Source organism: Budorcas taxicolor, chromosome 1 (genome assembly GCF_023091745.1).
Source record: "Budorcas taxicolor isolate Tak-1 chromosome 1, Takin1.1, whole genome shotgun sequence".
NCBI classification, from domain to species: Eukaryota; Metazoa; Chordata; class Mammalia; order Artiodactyla; family Bovidae; genus Budorcas; species Budorcas taxicolor.
In genome coordinates, this window is record NC_068910.1 from 11208032 (window position 1) to 11229496 (window position 21465).

Genomic DNA, 21465 nt, shown 5'->3' on the forward strand with positions numbered 1-21465 from the left:
GCTAAGCCTCAGGCTTTCTCCCCAGGGCAGTGCACTCTAGGGCCCACAGCCACTCACGTGACTTGCATGCTCGCCTTAGCAGCAGCCCTCATCGGCCCTCATCTTAATAAAGGGTTCGTTCATTTGCGCTGCTTTCCAGTTATTCATTTTGAGTTGCTTAAATTTTTTGCTATCTGCCCCAGCCCATTTTTCTTACAGATTCTATTTTTAGCTTAACACTCTGCGGAGTGCAAGGTTTTCAGGAATGCACTTGTACTATTATAGCAAAAATGCCTGTGCCACCCAGAATGAGTTCACTAACATGACTCCCTTATTTGAAACTGATGGCGTGACTTAAAAGAACTTACAGGGTACCCCCTCTTTCGCTACTTTCTGTTCTAGTACCGCAAAATTAGGCCAGTTAAGTAACCACAACCAGAATGGCAGAGGAAAACAAATTAAAACCGCGCAGTGACAAAAATGGCAGGAGACAACCCACCTACAGTGGAGACGGTGGAGCCAGCCTCATCTAGCACGTCCACTGATTCTGCCAACTGGAGCTGAATTTTTGGCACAACAGTGAGAATAGCCAGGACATCCAAAGCAAAGCGCACAGTGTCATTCCTGGACAGAAAGAAGAATTAGTCAAAGGGAAACTCGGATACAGCCAAAAGAAACAGTCTCTGTTAAAAGAGAGACTGACAGACACAGACAGTGGGTCAGAACTACTCACTACCTGAATGACTCTGTCCCTAGCCATGGCATCAAGAGAGGGTCTGTAAGTCACCACAACATTAATTTCAAAAAACATGGGTATGGAGTTTTCATCTATCCAACTGCTAAGATTAAAAAACAAAGGATAATCTCCAATGCTGGTGAAGATGAGCAGAGACAAATACTCTCAGACTTTTGGTAGAAGAAAACAGGATACTCCTCTTAGAAAATAATTTGGAAATATGAAACAATATTCTTAAAATGTTTGTAACCTTTGGCCCAGGAATTTTACCTTTAGAATTTGTCCTAAGGAAATAATCAGAAGTACAAACAAGTATTTAAGGATTAAGATGTCCATTTACCACATCACGTAAAACAGCAAAAGAATTAAGAAAACTTACACAGGAAACAGTTAAATTCTGGACTTTGCAGCTACTGACAATTACTTCAAAAAAACTCCTAAGAACAAATGAAAATGCTCAAAAGACAACAAAACCAAGATACAGAATTTTAAAGCCAACAATACCAAGCACTGGCAAGAAGGGAGAGAAAATGAAAACTCCCATAGACTGCTGTGGGAGAAGTCAACAGTATGAGCATTTTCCAAACAATCTGGCAACATCCACTAAAGATGAGATGCGGCCACATTACAACTCAAATTGTATATATCACATCCTCAAGAGAGACCTCAAAAAGAAGTTCGTGGTACCACTCAATTGACAGGAAAAAAAAAAGAAAAAAGACACTAAATGCCCATCAGTAGGAGAATAAACCATAGTACAGAAATGTGCTTAGTCACTCAGTCATGTCTGACTCTTTGCAGCCCCATGGAGCCCACCAGGCTCCTCTGTCCATGGAATTTTCCAGGCAAGAATACTGCAGCGGGTTTCTATTTCCTACTCCAGGGGATCTTCCCAACCCAGGGATGGAACCTGCATCTCCTGGGTCTCTTGCATTGGCAGGCAGATTTTTTACCACTGCGCCACCTGGGAAACCCAATATGCAAATATAAGAATTCAAATATGTATCAACATGTAAATCTCAAAATCTCAAACACTTAAGAGTGACTGAATACCCGAAACTTACATTAAAAAAATAAGTAAGGGTGAAGAAAGCAAGCACAGGTAAGACTATACAATTTTAAAACATAAAAAGAATACCATATCATTGATTACACACCCACACGTATGCATAGCATAAAAAAAAAAGAATGGAAAGAACGCATACCAAATTCAAAAGACTGGTCACTCCGGGCTGGGGGGCAAAAAATGGAAAGGAACTGAGAAAGCAACATGCCAACCCTGAGTATGGAGTAGTTGTTATATTATTCTCTGTATCTTCATATAATTTGAGGTATTTCATTTAAAAGATAAGTTTAATTAAACACTATAATCTTAATTATGTCTATTTACAGAATTATGGAAAAGAGATTAAAGAAATTAACAGAGGCTAAGAATAATTTCCACTTCTAAGGCTTTGTATATTCTAAGCAAGACCTTCTAGAACAAAATTATGTCCTTTTCATCATAAGGGACTGGAATGCAAAAGTAGGGAGTCAAGAGATACCTGTTTGGCATTGAAGGGGCTTCAAAAAGAGGTTCATGGTACCACTCATTTGACAGGAAAAAGAAAAAAGACACTAAATGCCCATCAACGGGAGAATAAACTACAGTATAGATATGCTTGGCCTTGGAGCACAAAACGAAGCAGGGCAAAGGCCCACAGTTTTGCCAAGAGAACACACTGGTCATAACAAACACCCTCTTCCAACAACACAAGAGATGACTATACATGGACATCACCACATGGTCAATACCAAAATCAGACTGATTATATTCTTTGCAGCTGAAGATGAAAAAGCTCTATATAGTCAAAACAAGATGGGGAGCTGACTGTGCCTCAGATCACCAGCTCCTTAGTGCAAAATTCAGGCTCAAAATGAAGAAAGTAGGGAAAACCACTAGGCCAGTAGAAGTGACAAATAGATTCAAGGGATTAGATCTGGTAGACAGAATGCCTGAAGAACTATGGATGAAAGTCCCTAATATTATAAAGCAGGTGGTGGCCAAAACCATCCCCCAAGAAAAGGAAATGCAAGAAAGAAAAGAGGTTGTCTGAGGATGCCTTACAAATAGCTGAGACAAGAAGAGAAAGGGAAAGATATACTCAACTGAATGCAGAATTCCAGAGAATCGCAAGGAGAGATAAGAAAGCCTTCTTAAGTGAAAATGCAAAGAAATAGAGAAAAACAATAGAATGGAAGAGACTAGAGATCTCTTAAAGAACATCAGAGATACCAAGGGAACATTTCGTGCAAAGATGGGCACAATAAAGGACAGAAACAGCAAGGACTTAACAGAAGCAGTAGAGATTAAGAAGACGAAGAATATACAGATGAACTGTACAAAAAGTTATTAATGTCTTGGATAACCATGATGATGTGGTCACTCATCTAGAGGCAGACATCATGGAGCGCAAAGTCAACTGGGCCTTAGGAAGCACTACTACAAACACCACTAGCGGAAGTGATGGAGTTCCAGCTGAGCTATTTCAAATCCTAACAGATGATGCTGTGAAAGTGCTGCACTCAGTATGCCAGCAAATTTGGAAAACTCAGCAGTGGCCACAGAACTGGAAACGGTCAGTTTTCATTCCAATCCCAAAGAAGGGCGATGCCAAAGAATGTTCAAACTACCATACACTTGCATTCATTTCACATGCTAGCAAGATTATGTGCAAAATCTTTCAAGCTAGGCTTCAGTAATATGTGACCTGAGAACTTCCATATGTACAAGCTAGATTGAGAAAGGCAGAACCACCAGAGATAAACTGCCAACATTCACTGGATCATAGAAAAAGCAAGAGAATTCCAAAATAAAATCTATTTCTGCTTCACTGACCACGCTAAAAGCCTTTGACTGTGTGGATCACAAGAAATGCTGGAAAATTCTTCAAGAGATGGGAATACTAGACCACCACACCTGCTTCCTGAGAAACCTGTATGCAGGTCAAGAAGCAATAGATTAAAAAAAAAAAAAGATATTAAAAAAAAAAAAAAAGAAGAAGCAGCAATAGATAGAACCAGACATGGAACAACGAACTGGCTCAAAACTGGGAAAAGAGTATGTCAAGGCTGTATATTGTCACCCTGCTTATTTAACTGATATGCAGAGTACATCATGCAAAATGCCAGGCTGGAAGCACAAGCTAGAAACAAGATTGCCAGGAGAAATATCGACAACCTCAGATAGGCAGATGATGCCACTTTAATGGCAGAAAGTGAAAACTAACTAAAGAACCTGAAGAAAAGTAACTAAAAAGCTGGCTTAAAACTCAACATTCAAAAAACTAAGATCATGGTATCTGGTCCCACCACTTCATGGGAAATAGATAGGGAAACAGTGGCTGACTTTATTTCTTTGGGCTCCAAAACCAGGGCTCCAAAACCACTGCAGATGGTGACTGCAGCCATGAAATTAAAAGACATTTTACTCCTTGGAAGGAAAGTTATGACCAACCTAGACAGCATATTAAAAAGCAGACATCACTTTATCAACAAAGGTCCATATAGTCAAAGCTATGGATTTTCCAGTAGTCATGTATGGTTATGAGAGTTGGACCATAGAGAAGGCTCAAAGCCAAAGAATTGATGCTTTCAAACTGTGATGTTGGAGAAGACTCTTGAAAGTCCCTTGGACAGCAAGATCAAACCAGTCAATCCTAAAGGAAATAAACTCTGAATATTCACTGGAAGGACTGATGCTGAAGCTGAAACTCCAATACTTTGGCCACCGTATGCGAAGAGCCGATTCGCTGGGAAAGACTGAAGGCAAGAGAAGAAGGGGGTGACAGAGGAAAAGATGGTTGGATCGCATCACCAACTCAACGGACGTGAGTTTGAGCAAACTCAGGGAGACAGTGAAGGACAAGGAAGCCTGGCGGGCTACAGTCCATGGGGTCACAAAGAGTTGGACACAATTTGGCCACTGAACAAGAACAAAGAATAATTTTTATTTCTAAGGTTTTTGTATATTCTAAGCAAAAACAAGTATTTAATTCTATTTTTAAAAATAACCTTTTAAAGGACATACTTATTTTTTCTTAAGTAACCCACATATAGATTTACCATTCAAAAAATGTATTTATAACCTTATTATCCTTTGAGTTTTCATCATCTTTAAAGAAATATTCTCCAAGTAAATATAATAACCTCCTTTAATACTCTAAAAACAGTGGTTCTGAAAGTGTGCTTGGGGACCCTAGGAGTCTCTAAGACCTTTTCGAAAGGTGCTGAGATTTAAAAAATATTTTCATAATAACACTAAGATGTTATTTTTTCCTTTCTCACTCTCCTCTCATGAGTGTATACAGAGCTTTCCAGAGGCTATGTCATGTGTGATATCACAAAAGGTTGAATACAGAAGCAGATATGAGATCATTTAAGCCAGATACTTGTGAAAATCAGCTGGCTTTATTTTGGAAACTTTTCATAAAAAATGCCAATAAGCAATGGCTTCAGATTATTTTTAAATAAGTTGGTAAATATATTTATACTTTCAGTTTTAATTTCTAATATGCTAAATATCAATAGATAAAAAAACAAAAGCTCTAAGGGTCCTAATAATTTTTAGTACAGTAAAGGAATCTTGAGACCAAAAAGCTTGAAGATGGCCACTCCAAAAGTATTCCTCTAGATTTAACTATCCCAGGAATTAGAGTAATAAACCACCTGTCTTTATGGCAGTAGGTGGATAAGGCAAGGAGGTCAAGAACCACAGCTTATAAACTTTGTTTCTTTGTACCCTCCAGACTCCTTATCCAAAACATAGCTTTCTTTTTGCATCAGCCTCAAATAGAACCTACCCAACTGCTTGACTCCATTAGCTGTTTTTCCCTGAGCCTTGTCCAGCTTTGTTCTAATGGTGAAAACCCTCAGTTCAGTTCAGTCGCTCAGTCGTGTCCGACTCTCTGCGCCCCCATGAATCACAGCACGCCAGGCCTCCCTGTTCATCACCATCTCCCGGAGTTCACTCAGACTCATGTCCATCGAGTCCGTGATGCCATCCAGCCATCTCATCCTCTGTCGTCCCCTTCTCCTCCTGCCCCCAATCCCTCTCAGCATCAGAGTCTTTTCCAATGAGTCAACTCTTCGCATGAGGTGGCCAAAGTATTGGAGTTTCAGCTTTAGCATCATTCCTTCCAAAGAAATCCCAGGACTGATCTCCTTCAGAATGGACTCATTGGACCTCCTTGCAGTCCAAGGGACTCTCAAGAGTCTTCAACACCACAGTTCAAGAGCATCAATTCTTCGGCGCTCAGCCTTCTTCACAGTCCAACTCTCACATCCATACATGACCACAGGAAAAACCATAGCCTTGACTAGATGGAACTTAGTTGGCAAAGTAATGTCTCTGCTTTTGAATATACTATCTAGGTTGCTCATACCCTACCAAAAGCAAAAACTACAGCTGTATGTGAAGGTCAAATAAACATCATATATGGCTGCCAAGCAGTAGAGAGACATTTAAAGTCTAAGTACAAAGAATACTAGACTCCAGTCTCAGGACGACTTCAACACACCTCTGCAAGCTGTAGCCACATAGATTGCATAACCTCTCTAAGAGTACATGATCCTTATCTGTGGTGCAGTATATATACTCATCAAGACCAAGCACTCTGTACATTTAAAGATATTTATCATGCTTAATTATCACGCTTAATCTAGTTTCTCAGATTCAAGTCCAAAATTTTAATTCAATTCAACAAATATTTGTTAAGCATACACCATGTGAAAACCAACATTAACATTAAAAAGAGCCGATCTTTGAAACCTCTCTCTGGTCCCACCTTGCATAATAGGTCTTCCAATTGCAAGCAATAGAAATAAGCTGCAACAAGAGCTGGACACAAGACAGCTTGAGGAAGACTTCCGCTGGCTCCCAATACAGCTGCGCTGGGCCATATTCTATCAGAAACTCCATCATTTCCACAATCTGTTCATGAGTATATGAACATGCCTAAAAGGATAGAGATATATTATTAAAGAGCTCTATCAATCTGCCTGCTGTTTTCTCCAGCACAGCTCAATGCTCAAAAGATTTTAATAATAAAGCTAAGTAATGTCTTGACACACACTTCTTGAGTCCACAGCCCACATGTGAAATAATGATGCTCCATCTTTTATTTGTAACTAGACTCATAATACATTCTGCCAAAAAAGGAAACAAAATGTTCAAAGTATTGGTGCATGTATTTCACACCTTAAGAAGAAAAAGAAGCATCACATAAAATAACTGATTTCTTTTCAATATGTGACTTTTAAAACATGCAGATACTCATCTTTGTACTAAAACATACTAATTTCAAAAATGATCGTGAAGTAAATTATAGATGCACCAGGTTTCAGAAGAAAATTCCACACAGCAGCAGCTAGAATATCTATCTAGTACTTTCCATAGAAAAAAGTCCTTTCACACACATCTCAGTTTATCTTTTAAGTATCCCAGCGAAGTAGCAAACTTACAACGGGAAGCAAAGTAAGTTCTCGGTACATCCATTTTCTTTTTTTTTCCTTTGGAGCATGCAGCTACGATCTCAGTTTCCTGACCGGGGATTGAACCTGGGCCACTGAAGTTGAGTCATATAACCACTGTACAGCTAGAGAAGTCCCTACACCCCTACATCCATTTCATTCTGCCTCCTCACAGTGCAAGTAAAATCCATTAATGTATATCCCACCTGGACTCCACTGATACGAATGTGCATTTCAGGCCCGAGATGCTACAGACAGTACTAACAATGTTTCTCTTCTAGACAAGGTTTTCTCACCTTGTATGGAGGTTGAGGATGGACAAGAATGCCACCTTCAGTCCTCTGAAGAGACTGCTTCACTTGTTCCAACTTAATGGCCAGGTGAGCTTCAAAGTACTTGCGCAAGGCCATGCAGGTATGTTTACCAGTTTGCCGGCTAGCGAATATTTCATCATCACTCAGAAGTGCACCCTGATCTTCCAAATTTAGAATCTCCAAAGTACTGATCTATTAAGAAAGGAGAAAAAGAAGGGGGCAAAAGAGAAGAAAGAACAAAGAGAAAAAGTAAAAGGAGAAAAAAGTAGAAAGATTTCAGTAGATTTTTATGCTCAAGAAGATTGATAAACATCAAAGTACATCTGTCTATACATCATGTTAAGAGCAGACATATGAAAACACTAAACCTATACTCGAAAATGACATAGCTTTCCATCATGTTGAAAGACACAGAGGCACAAAACTGCTTTTAGAACAAGCAGTTCTCCCTGTAAGATTACTATCTTCAAAGCAAGTCTGGCTTCCCTGGTGCCTCAGAGGTTAAAGCATCTGCCTGTAATGCGGGACAATGGCATAATCCTCTGACCACTTAAGAGGAAGAAAAAGTTGTGAATGAAGGAGGAAAAAAGACTTTATCCACAAAAATGACAAAAACCCCCTCCAGTCAGAAGCTTCCTCTCTTCAGTGCTGCTGAAGGGCAGCCCCATCAAGCAGGACCCCACTCCTCACAAAGAGAAGCCACCGAAGAACCTCACCAAGTTCACCAGACGGCGAAGACCATCATAGCGGTCAAAGAGTTCCAGCACAGCCCGGAAGGAGAAGCAGATTGAGAAAAACATGGTAGCGTGGCAGCAGCCTGAGGCATGCGAACATTCCATCAGCCACAGGGTGTAGTTCACCACGTCAGACAGAACGTTGTGGGGATGCATGCAAACCTGCAAAGGGTAAAAATAAAACAGTTTTTTAAAACGTGGGGGAAAGGAACTTTCAGAAGGTATAAAAAATTCACCAGTGTACGTAGGTATCTGCAAAATACAATAATCATTCCTGAGTAAGTCATCCTGATTTAAAGCTTTCAATAAAATTTTATGACAATCTATTCCAAGGCTGAAAACAATCTAAATTTAGAGAGATATTTAAATTCCACCTAAGCTTTCGGAGTGTCAAACTTTGCAAATATTTTTATCCTTTAATGCTCACAATGCTCTGTTACACAGGTATTAGTATCACCACTTAATCAATGAAGTAGCTCAGAGATGTAAGGGACTTTCCCAGGCTGATAAAAAGTTGATAAAAGTAACTGAGCCTTCTGATACTGAAGCCTACAAGTTCAGTATCCATTCACTCACTGATTTGTTCACACACATGGCGCTGACTCTTGTCAGACAATGAATTCTGAAGCATTACCTAGGTTTGTTTGGCACTTTTAAAAATCTTACCCACAATTAATTCTGTACAAATACACACAGATTAGGTTACTACTCTCAAAAGATTACATATCTTTGCAGAAAGCTAGATCTTAACAAGTAAAAAAATTAAAATCAGAAGATTACTCCATTAATAAATTTGCACAGAAGAATAAAGACACCACCCAAGAGGAATTTACCAACTTCACTCTACCAGAAAAGCTACAATTGCATAAAATATAGAAGAATGCCCAGATATAGAAACAAGGGTTGCTGTGGTGTCTAGGGACCCATTTCTTTTCTAATGTAGAACCCACTTACATTAAAAAAAAAAAAAACCACGAAATAAAAAATCTTAACTGGAAAAACAGAAAAACCAGAGGGGTACGGTACCTCTAGAGCCCTAGGAACAACTGGAATGATTTTACTCTCTACCACAAACTATCCTGTTAACATACACAAAGCATCATCTGTTGTTTTTATAACTGACTGACTCAAAAATGCAAAATGTAACTCTACTGAGGGACACCTGAGAAGAGCCTGAAAACAGAATGCTCAGTAAAGATCAGACATTCATGTTACTTGCTCCTTTCATTAAAGCCTGATCCAACTGTTTAGTTTTCTTACCCAAAAGCTTTTCTGTAAATGCATGAGAGTAGTCCCCACCCTACACCATTGCCATACAGCTGAACGGACTGGACTTACTCTTTCCATGGCATCCTGGTTGTAGGACAGGTAATACAAGCACATGGATACGCCAGTTGCAGCCATAGAAGGACGAGGAATTTCCAGCAATTTCTGTACTCCACCGTGCGCAACAAATTCCGTGGCAAACTTATTGTGGAGCAGGAGAGACGCTAGGTGCTACACAAAGAGGATACATATTACCATGGAACAATCTAGTACAAATATCTCTTCACAGAATATTAAGTTGCTAAATACAACAGAAGCAGACAACCACCCCCTCAAAACATAAGTAAAACCAATACTGCTTCAGGGAAACAAAAAAAATAAGCAAACAAAAACTGTAGAATTCCGTAACATTCCCTTCTAATACCAAAGGTTTTCATGACGGTGAAAAGCAAGAAATGAAGACTACTACTGTACGTTATGACACACTCCTATAATCGTTTTACTATTACAGATCTTCCCTAATGGATTTTTGTCACCCTTTCCATTTTAATCCTTTTAAACATAATCAGCTGTATGTTTTAGCTTTGGCCCAGTCACTGATTCACCCAAAACTCTGCTTTCTTTTAAACTGATACTTGCTTATATCCTCAAAAACAATCTTCAAAAAACTAGTACATTTCTGGTACTAATCAGAATGCACTTTAAATAGAATTTATTAATAATACATTTCATTAAGTCTATATTAGGCAAGTTTTTGTTGTCTTTTAAGTTTTGTTACCTTGCTATCCGATTCTTACTAGCCTCTCTGTGTGGACCTGAACTTCTGGGCAATTTAAAGGCAGGCAGTGCAATGCAAGCAGCAGGCTGCTCAATGACTTTGAATCCAGGCCAACATGGATGCAGCCTCATGAGAACTAGAGCTCCCCCTCCTGTTTCTCACACCAAAGTGTCTTCTGGGTCATGAGACAGGCAGCAGGTACAGACAAAATGATACAGATTTGTAACTGATACTTGTACAAATTTCACCAAGGTCAACAGGTGTGTACCCTCTTCAGACATTCTCTCAATACACAGACTCGGACTAATCCTCATATATAATTCAAATCCCTTCCCTGTTTACTTTTCTTGTCTGATACACAAACCTCTACCACCAAGCCTTTCCCTAAGAAACAGCTAAACCATGTGTGGTTCCCTCCCCAATACTCAGGCCATTGCATGTGCTTTTTTCTCAAAACCAGCACCGTAAAGTGGCAGTTCCACTGCCAGAATCAGCAGCAGGGAAAACAGAGAACAAACGGGCTCAATCTTTACCAAGAACCTTAATTCTAGTTAGCCCATACCTGGCTCACCTCACTCTTGTGGGCAAAGACTCTATTTTCACTCCTTATATTGTACCTCCATATAAGGTCTAGTTCTTAATTTACTATTTTAACCCATTTTGTTTCTACTAACTTCAACACTTACCCCTTCTCCTGCACAACTGAGTCTTGCTTTTGAACAAAACCGTACATATAACTTTCTACACTTTTTATTTCCCCATAAGAAAGATCTCTTATCTGGTTTTACCCTGTTCATCCCTATTCCATTTTCTCTAACCCCTTACATGATTCTGCATAGAAACAGGTGAATAATGACACCCATTATAGGTTCTCATACAAAGACCTACAGAAATAGCAACTACCCAAAGCCCTTCTTCCACTATTTCCTTTTCAAGACAGGACGCTGCATCTGAAAGCAATACCTTGGGCCACTGGAGACAACTCTGACCTTCAGCTTCATCCCACTGTTCAAAGTAAAATCATGAGTTTGCACACTTTATACACACATACACACACACACTGCATTCCACGTACAGGGATACATGTTACTTCAATTTATGTCTGACCTCCTCCAAACTTAAAATTTCTGGGGTCTGCAAGTCAAATTTCATCATTTCTATTTAATTCCAATACACTTTGGAACTGTGCTGGCCAACACAGTAGTCATTGGCTACATGTGGCTAATTTCGTTAAAATTAAGTTAAAAACTCAGGGGCTCAGTGGCACTAGCTACATTTTACATGCTAATTTGTGGCAAGTAGCAGCTGTACTGAAAAGCACAAAGAACATTTCCGTCATCATGGAAAGTTCTATTGGACAGTGTAGCTCTGGAATATCTATCAGGAATGAAATTATATCTTTAAAGAACAAGAACATCATCTCTTTTTCAGAGGTTTTGTCTAGAAGCTACTATTTCTCAAAGAGAACAGACCATTCCTTCCTTTGTGCCCCAATACTTCTGTCACAACATCTATAATATTCAAAAAAAAATCATAGGCTTACATGCCTGGCTCTCTCAACCACATGATAAACAGCAGAGACTTAACTTATCTGTCTAATACTATAAACATCACAGAACAATACTGTGTCCATTAGTTCCTGTTAGGTAGAACTGTAATAGCCACAATGTTATTCATTCAACTTAACCTCTCTCCCTTCAGATTACCTTAATTATCATGAAGAGGTATGGATTTAGTGGGCTAGACATACCTGCCTGCCTATATTTAGCCCTTTTGCAACCTAGAAATTTCTTTACTTTCACTGAATTTGGGTATGTCTTTATTTCTTTATTCATTTTCTGATTTATACTCTAGATAACCTAACGTCATACAATATGTATACAGTTAGTAACTTGGTAAGCCTCAACTCTTCTATTTACACAAGAAATTTTCATTTGTTGCTACTGACACATCTGGTAATAGAAACATTCTAAACAATAAAATCCGGAGATGTTATATACCAAAACACATAGACAATCCACATTAATTAAATGCTCAGGAACTAATATTTTAAAGAACTTTACCTTGAGTGCCTCAAATGTAAGCAGGACATCATTAGTTTGTTTTAAGTCAATGTAGAACATCATCAACTCCCGTGACCCAAGCTGCATGAATATGGGGAGTAACTGAAATGAACACCAAAAACATGTCTTAACATTTGGACTTATTTTCACATATTTCCTGACAGAAGACTAAAGAAACCCTTCCTCCCTCCTTTATAAAGATAAGCATATAAGCACATTTTGTTCAAAAAGACCTTATCAGGAGTGACTTCCATAAGACTTTACCAGTTTGACGCAGACTTTTCTGTATTAGAATGAAAACACATCAGTGTATAATGTGCCCCACAAAATACCCCAGAAATAAACACAGTGCTCTTAAAGAGTGAACACTACTTTCCCCAGTAGCTTACCTCCTGATATTCTCCTAAAGGGGTCAGATACTGGAGAATAAGTCGCTGCTCAATAGCAGGAGTCATAGGATGAAGGGTATAATTGGTGCCAATCACCCAGGGGGACATTTCTGACCAGCTGCTATTGGACAATTCAACAAACATGCGGTCTGGATCGGATGATGAAAAACCCAACTTTTGCTTGGCTTTCCTGAAGCTCTCTCTGTCAGCCTGTTTTGTTGACTTGTTTTTCCTCAATGCCCCTTCTTCAAGTTTGGTTGCTGAGTTCACTCTGCTACTGGTCTTGTGGCCTGACTCAAGATGAAAGGAGATCTCCATGTCTCCAGAAGCTTCCTCTTGTTCACCATCCACTACATCCACAGCCATGTCGCCATAGTCCATATCCACAGCTTCTTCATCCAGAGGCAAAAGGGGTTCAGAGGAGAGCTTTCGTGGGCTAGGACGCTTGCTTTCTTGCCTTGAATTTACCTCCTGAAGCTGTAGCTCCCTCAATCTTCGAAGCACTATTGCCACCTATCAACAGATATTGGAATAAAAAACAGATTTATCTCTTCTGTATCTTAAGAGTCAAGTAATTCTTACTTCCATTTAAGGATACTCAGGCAGTTATCTCAATGACTGGTAAGAGTGCAGATCTGACAAGTATGTTGACTTGATTCCTACAGCTTGATGAAATAAATAATGGCTAAAAGTCTCATTCCCCATAAAATTTCCAAGAATCTAAACCAGAAGATTTGCAGATAAAGCCTAATTCACAGCACATCTGTCTGGATCATGCTGGACCGGACCATCACATTTGAAGGGGCAGACACTAGGTATATTCACAATTTTTTACAAGTGTCTTTGAAAATCAAACATGAAGGTTTTACAAACTTTTATCTGTATTCTGTTAAATACTGTCATCCACATTACACATAATTACATAAGCTATTTTTCAAGTTCACCACTTATGTTTTCCTTTAGGTACTCATTTTTTGGTCTGATCCAAAACTTTAGTAACATGCTTAGTTTAAAAAAAAAAAAAAAGAGTGATCAGGCCTGCAACTTACTTCAAACTGCATTTTAAAAAACACAAACAATGATGACTAGACGAGAAGAGGGGTGAATGGATGGATGAGTATGTCATAAATAAAAATACAGTAAATGTTCACAATCAATGTAAGTGGTCTATATACAGGTGTTTGCTGTAAAATTGTATTTTGCTATATGTTTGAAATTTTTCATAATCCAAATGTGGGAAAGGAAGAGGAAATGGTACTGTTTATCTGGTACAAACTATCATGATCTTTTGACAAAATGAAAAACTGCTATATTCAAGTTAAAAAAAAGGTACAGTCAAAACTCTTACATAAGGTAAGAATTGAAATATTGATATTATAGCTATACTTTAGTACAATGAATAAGATCTACTGACTCAACTTCAGGTAGCAAGAAAGAATGAGTGAATATACTATCTTACATGAAAAAGTCACTCTGACACGGCCCTTACCAGCTGTGAGTTCTCATCCCTGTAGTTGGCAGCGATGTCTTGATTCTCCATAGCACCTCCTAACAGACCAGTAGAGTATGTCCTCAGTGGCTGATCAGCCTCTCTGGCCCATTTGAAAAGGTTCTCAACAATTCCTTCCTTTAGTAAAGGAAATGAAAGAGTACAAATCAGGTGGGTCAAGATTTCATAATTCAAGATATAAGCAATGACTTCAGTTGATAAAAAAAAGTTTTCAATAAAATGTTTCAATATTGTTCATAAGATTACAATATCTAAGCAAACTAAACGTACTATAGTAGGTGGTTTAAAATAACTGTGCATCTGTGAAACAGTCCTATTTATCCACGAAAACTCAAGCTAAAGATCGACTATCACATAATGCAGCTATTAAGTCCCAAAAGGTTCCATAACCAAGCAGGGGGTGCTAAAAGTTCTACATGCCTCTTTAAAGTTCAAGATGCACAATTAACATTAGCAATGTCTAAGGGGTCCTCCATCAAACAAGTGTTAAACTCCACATATCCCACTCTTAGTGTTTATTATGAAATAAAATACATAAACATGTATAGTCCAAAGACAATGAAAATCACCTCTGTGATTTACCCATGAGTTTAAGAAACAGAAACCTCCCACGTGCCCCTCCCTACCATCTACCTCCTTCCTCTCCAAAGGGTATCTACCTTCCTAAATTTTAATAATTTTCTTGTAGAGCTTTTGTTAAATGTTATAGGCTTTGAACTGTATAAATTGTGTGTGTCATACGTATTTTTCTGCAACTTGTTTCTTTTACTCAACTTCCTGTTTTTTACATTCATCTATACTGTTATGTGTAATTGTCACAAACAGTACCCAACATAAGACAGGCTTTACATACAATTTACTTTATCCTTGTATCAGCTTTGTATGATGGACAAAGTACTATATTTACAGAAGAGAACACTGTCACAATGAGGTTAAGTAACTTACCAAAACTCACAAAACTAGTAAGTAGCAGAGCTGGGGTCTTATTCCAGGCAGCGTACCTCCAAATGCTCTGCACAGCCATGTTCTGCTGCTATTTTGTTCGCTTAACTTTTACCTTTGTGTGCAAATATGTCCCTAGAGTAGACACCTAGGAACAGAACTACTAAGTCACAGGTGTGTATGTTCAACTTTACTAGAGGCAGCCAAACTATTTTTCAAAGTAATCACAACAATTCACATTTCCAACATTGAATAGTCCATTTTTAAATACATCTTTACTAAAAGTTGACCACCATCAGACTTTTTATTTTTTTCTAATACAGTGGGTATGAAAATTTAATGATTCATTTAACTTGAATTTTCTCATTTACCAATGAGGTTTAGCATTTTTTTCATGCCTTATGATCATTCATACTTCCATCTTCTGTGAAATACTCACGTCTTTTACCAGTGTTTCATGATAAGCACAAATTCTTAATTTTATGTAATCATATATAATAATATTTTCTTTTAAACTTTGTGCACTTTATATCTTAAATTCTTCCCTTAGGTCATGGTGTCATTCTCCTATATATTTCTAAATTTTAAACTTTCTTCAAAAAAGTTATTAACACTGAACAATACACTTTGAGAAATTTTGTTTTAAAATACTTACTGATGTGAAAACAAACATATCATCTACTTTAAGTGTCTTTCATTCTTCTTTCTGAACAGCATAAAAAACTTTAAATACTAACTCTAACCTATTCCCTTCCATCTACATGTTACCCAGAATATGTTCCCTCTTCTGTCCCCCAAAAATTGTAGTCAATATTTCTCGGTTTACAGAAGTTCTCTGAAGACATTTTCTACTGTGGCCTCTACTGATGCTGTGGCAAAACTTGCTGTTAATTTGCAGGAATCTTTTTTACTCTAGTTGCTTTTAAAATCTTTTGTCTTTGGTATTCTTCTTTGGGCTTTCTGAATCTGAGTGGTCATGTCTTTCATTTATTAAGATCCTAGCCTCATCTCTCTGAATACGGGCTTTCTATTCCGTGCGTGCGTGCATGAGAGAGAGAGAGAAAGAGAATCTGAGTGGTCACGTCTTTCATTTGTTTGTAAGATCCTAGCCTCGTCTCTGAATGCGGCCTTTCTATTCTCTTGTGTATATGTGTATGTGACCTTTGCACCCTCACCGCACAGCATGTGGGATCATAGTTTCCCAACCAGAGATAAACCCATACTCCCTGCAGCGGGGGCGGGGACTGTTACCCACTGGACCACCAGGGACGTTCCTTCCATTCTTTTTCTGAAACTCCTGTTAGACACGTTCAAAATTTTCTAATTCTAGTCTCCATATCTCAACTTTAATTCTATCAGTAGTTATGTGGAGACTTTGGTCTACGTCTATTAAATTTAAAAATTTAAAAACTGTAATTTTTATTCCCAGTAGTTCCTTGGTTCATTTTCCAAATGGCCATTTTTTCCAGTCTTAGAATTCTGATTTTCTTTTTTACATTCAATAATTTTTAACTATTTTAACCATTTTAAGTGTGCAATTCAGTGGGATTAAGTACATTCACAATGCTGTATAACCATTATCACTATATTTCTAGAATTTCATTGTCCCAAACAGAAACTCTTTATCCCAGTTTTCAATAATAGATAGAACTGAATAGAAAACCAACAAGGAAACAGAGGAGCTGAACAACACTGAAAATCAATTCAATCTAAAAATATAGAGAGAATACTCTATCCAACAAGAGCAGAATACATTTTTCTCAAGTACAGGTGGCACATCTCCCAGAATAGACCATATGTTAGGCCACAAAACACATCTTAATAATTTTAAAAGGGCTGACCTCTTACAAAGAATTTTTTTCAATCACAATGGAATGAAATGCAAAATCAATAACCCAAGAGAAAACTGGAAAATCCATCTGTAGAAATTAACAGTCATAACCAACCAATGGGTCAAATTAGAAATCACAGTGAAATCAGTACCTTGAGAAGAATGGAAACAAAAACACAACACACCAGAACTTGATGGGAGGCTGCCAAAGCAGTGCAAAGAGCAAAATTTATAGCTACAAATACATAAAAAGAAAAAAAAGGTCACAAATTAATAACCTACTTATATACTTCAAGAATGATGGCTCAGACGGTAAAGCGTCTGCCTGCAATGAGGGAGACCCGGGTTTGATTCCTGGGTCAGGAAGATCCCCTGGAGCAGGAAATGGCAACCCACTCCAGTGCTCTTGCCTGGAAAATCCCATGGATGGGAGGAGCCTGATAGGCTACAGTCCATGGGGTCGCAAAGAGTCGGACGCGACTGAGCGACTTCACTTTTACTTTCACACTTCAAGAAACAAGAAAGAGCAAAGAAAACCCAAACATAACAGATATATAAAAATAATAATAAACTTTAAAGTGGAGATAGATAAAATATCAAATAGAAAAATATAGAAAATTAATGAAACCAAAAGTTGTTTTTTTGAAAGGATCAAAAAAAATTTGACACAGGGCTTCCCTGGTGGTACAGTATTAAGAATTCACCTTGCAAAGCAAGGGACACAGGTTCAATCCCTGGTGCGAGATCCCACATGCGGAAAAGTAACGAAGCCCGTGCACCACGACTACGGAAGCGCGTGAGCCCTAGAGCCCATGCTGTGCAAGAGAAGCCACCACAAGGCGAAGCCTGGGTACTGCAGTAAAGAGTAGCCCCAACTGGCCATAGCTAGAGAAAGCCCAAGAGCAGCAACAAAGACCCAGCACAGCCAAAAATAAATAAGTAAATAATTTTTTTTTTAATTGACAAATCTTGAGGTAGACTGACCTCAAGAAAAAAGAAGACAAATTACTAGAATCAAAAATAAAAGGGAAGACAGTATTACCAATTTTACAGAAACAGAAAGGACTATAAGGGAACTCACTGGCAGACCAGTGGTTAGGACTGTGCTTTCACGTTTGAGGGTACAGGTTAGGTCCCTGCTCAGGGAACTAAGGTTCTGCAAGCCATGTGCTACACAGTCGAAAATATAGGGGAGGGAGGATTTTGGGAGAACACTATAAACAAAAAACTCAGTGACAGGTTAAATGGACAAACTTCTTGCAACACAACCTACAAAAACTGACTAATGAAGAAACAGAAAAACTGAACAAACCTGTAACCATTAAGGAGGGTTAATCTGTCATCAAACCCACCCCAAATAGGAAAACCCAGGACCAGATGGTTTACCTGGCAAATTCTACCAAACATTTAAGGAATTAACACCAAGCCTTTTGAAACTCTTCCAAAAAGTGGATGAAAAGGGAAAACTTCCCAACTAATTCTATGAAACCAGCATTACCCTTGGAGAAGGCAATGGCACCCCACTCCAGTACTCTTGCCTGGAAAATCCCATGGACGGAGGAGCCTGGTGGGCTGCAGTCCATGGGGTCGCTAAGAGTCGGACACAACTAGCGACTTCACTTTCACTTTTCACTTTCATGCACTGGAGAAGGAAATGGCAACCCACTCCAGTGTTCTTGCCTAGAGAATCCCAGGGATTGGGGAGCCCAGTGGGCTGCCGTCTATGGGGTCACACGGAGTTGGACACAACTAAAGCGACTTAGCAGCAGCAGCAGCATTACCCTTGACACCAAATACCCTGATACAAAGACAGTGCAAGAAAACCAGATATCCTTTATGACTATTGGTGCAAAAGTTCTCAAAAAATACTTGCAAACTGAATTAAACAGCATTGTAAGAGATTACTGTATATACCACAACCAAGTGAATCTACCCAAATGTGCAAATACGGTTCTAAATGCAAAAATCAATCTATGTAACAGACCACATTAATTGAATTAGTGTGAATTAATTTTTGTGAATTAGTAGAAAATCACATGAGAGTGTCAACTGCTAAGAAAAAATCATTTGACAGAAGTAAAAGTCCTCTCATTAAAGAACACTTCATAGGGCTTCCCTGGTGGTCCAGTGCTTAAGAACCCACCTTGCAATTCAGGAGACACGGGTTCAATCCCTGGTCCAGGAAGATGCCACATGCCGCAGAGCCCATGTGCCACAACTATCGGGCGCTAGAGCCTGTGAGCTGCAGCTGAGCCCACGTGCCTAAAGCCCGCGCCCCACAACAACAGAAGTAACTGCAATGAGAAGCCTACACACTGCAATGAAGCGGAGGCGAGGAGTCCCCTGCTCACCTCAACCAGAGAAAGCACAGGCAAGGCAACACAGATCCCACAAAGCCAAAAAAACCCAAACAAAAACCACACGTCATGAACTAGGAACAGAAGGAAATCTCCTCAGCATGATCAGGGACAGTTATGAAAAACAATAGCAAAACCAGAGCTAACATGGCATGCAACAGTAAATTAAAGACTGACAGACTTTCTCCAAAGACAAGAACAAGACAAGGATGCCTGCTTTCATCACTTCTATTCAACACAGCTGCTGTTATTCAGTTGCTAAGTTGTGTCCAACTAGCAACTGGCAAGAAAAAGAAATTAAAGGCATTTAGTTTGGAAAGAAAGAAATAAAACAAGCTCTGTTCACAAATGACATGATCTTATACATAAGAAAACTCTACAGATTCAACACCCCCCTCCAAAAAAATAACTTATTAGAACAAATGAATTCTGCAAAGTTGCAGAATACAAAATAAATACACAAAAATCAGTTACAGTTCTATACCCTAGTAATGAAAAATCATAAAAGGAAACACATCCAATCATTATTTAACTGGTGACTCTTACTCATGGAGGATTATTTGCTGGGATACTTTGTAATTTTTTTGAAAACTCACTTTTCCTGACAATTGTTTTTTCTGTGAGAATCCCTTCTGGATTGTGAGAGCTTCCCCCCAAGAGGAGTTTTATATTTGCTTCTGCCAGACAACCAAAGAACATTACTGATCCAGAACAATGTTGTTACTGTTGTTCATCGACTCTGGGGTTGCCAATCATATAACAAAACTTTCAAGCATATACCCAAGTAACCCATGCCCAGGATCTGTCAGAGGAGACTACCTGCCCTGCCCCTAGACTGAAGTCAGAGACTGAGAACTCTGTCATCTTCCCACAGCATAAAGCAGATATTTTTCTTTTCCATTGCTTCAGTGAAGGTCCCTTGGGAGTCCCAGTTTTACGTAGAGGTCAAGATCCCTGTTCTAACTCCTCACCCAAGATTCTGTCTCTTGTCCTCAATTATCACTTCTGTTTTACAGTTCCATCTTCATTTCTGGCACCTAGGGATTTCACTCTAAGAGTTTTTGTTTTTTGTTGGAGAAGGAAATGGCAACCCACTCCAGTGTTCTCCCCTGAAGAATCCCAGGGACGGCGGAGCCTGGAGGGCTGCCGTCTATGAGGTCGCACAGAGTCGGACGCGACTGAAGCGACTTAGCAGCAGCAGCAGCATATGATTAAAAAAACATTGCAAATACTGCATGTTGTTACTTATATAAAATCAGAAAGAAAACACTCATGTCAAGCTCCAAAATTTGTATATATGTTTAGGTCATAAGAGTTAATAGTTTTATTTATAACTTTGTAGATTATGTTATTTATGTATGAAACAAAGCAGGAAAATATATTGAGGAGTTCTGTTTACAAAGGACTTTAATGTGTTACATTTCTTAAACGTACACATGTATTTTCCATGCATATTTAAGTAATACTTAAGGAAACCAAACAAAGTAATGATACAGTTGCATTGTTGCACATGTTATCAATGTCCGAAATAAAACCATTTTGGTGAAAAGAAAAAAAAAAGAGAGAGTTTTTTTTGTTTTTTTTACAGTTTACCTGGAATTTGCATTGTGTGCAATAGGAGAGTTTATAGGTTACCCTGGTGAGTCAGCCTGACAGATCTGGGTCTCACCCCTTCTGTATTAAAACCATTTCTTTTCCCTCTCCTTCTGAAATACCATGGATCATGCTTTTCTTCCTACCTCATGTGATACTGTGAGAGTTAAGTGAGAGATGCAAATAAAATGCTCAGCACAGGCCTGGCACTCAATAAATAGTAGCCATCTACCTAACTGACCCCTAACATGAAGGATATTTTTATCATAAAACACCTGTTAAAATTTTAGGGTAATCTTAATGTTTCAGAGTATGAAATCTTAGAAATGTTGACCTAAAAGTTACAATTTCTGAAATTTCATTCTCTCCAATTTTATCCCTCTGACCAATTCTCCAAGCCAGGCTTCAGCAGTACGTGAACCGTGAACTTCCAGATGTTCAAGCTGGTTTTAGAAAAGGCAGA

The 21465-nt window shown here is 38.7% G+C and overlaps 1 protein-coding gene across 2 annotated transcripts in view; it reads right to left on the reverse strand.

The window, feature by feature from the left end:
• The window catches only part of DCAF1 (DDB1 and CUL4 associated factor 1), an 82042-nt gene that overhangs the window by 28654 nt on the left and 31923 nt on the right, over nt 1–21465 (reverse strand). For both annotated transcript variants that reach the window (XM_052643724.1, XM_052643716.1), the window contains 8 exons: nt 14259–14396; nt 12770–13282; nt 12381–12482; nt 9612–9770; nt 8256–8435; nt 7522–7731; nt 6541–6710; nt 479–603 (listed from right to left, as the gene is read on the reverse strand). In XM_052643724.1, coding sequence (XP_052499684.1) covers nt 479–603; nt 6541–6710; nt 7522–7731; nt 8256–8435; nt 9612–9770; nt 12381–12482; nt 12770–13282; nt 14259–14396 — 1597 coding nt within the window. The remainder of the gene's footprint in view (nt 1–478; nt 604–6540; nt 6711–7521; nt 7732–8255; nt 8436–9611; nt 9771–12380; nt 12483–12769; nt 13283–14258; nt 14397–21465) is intronic.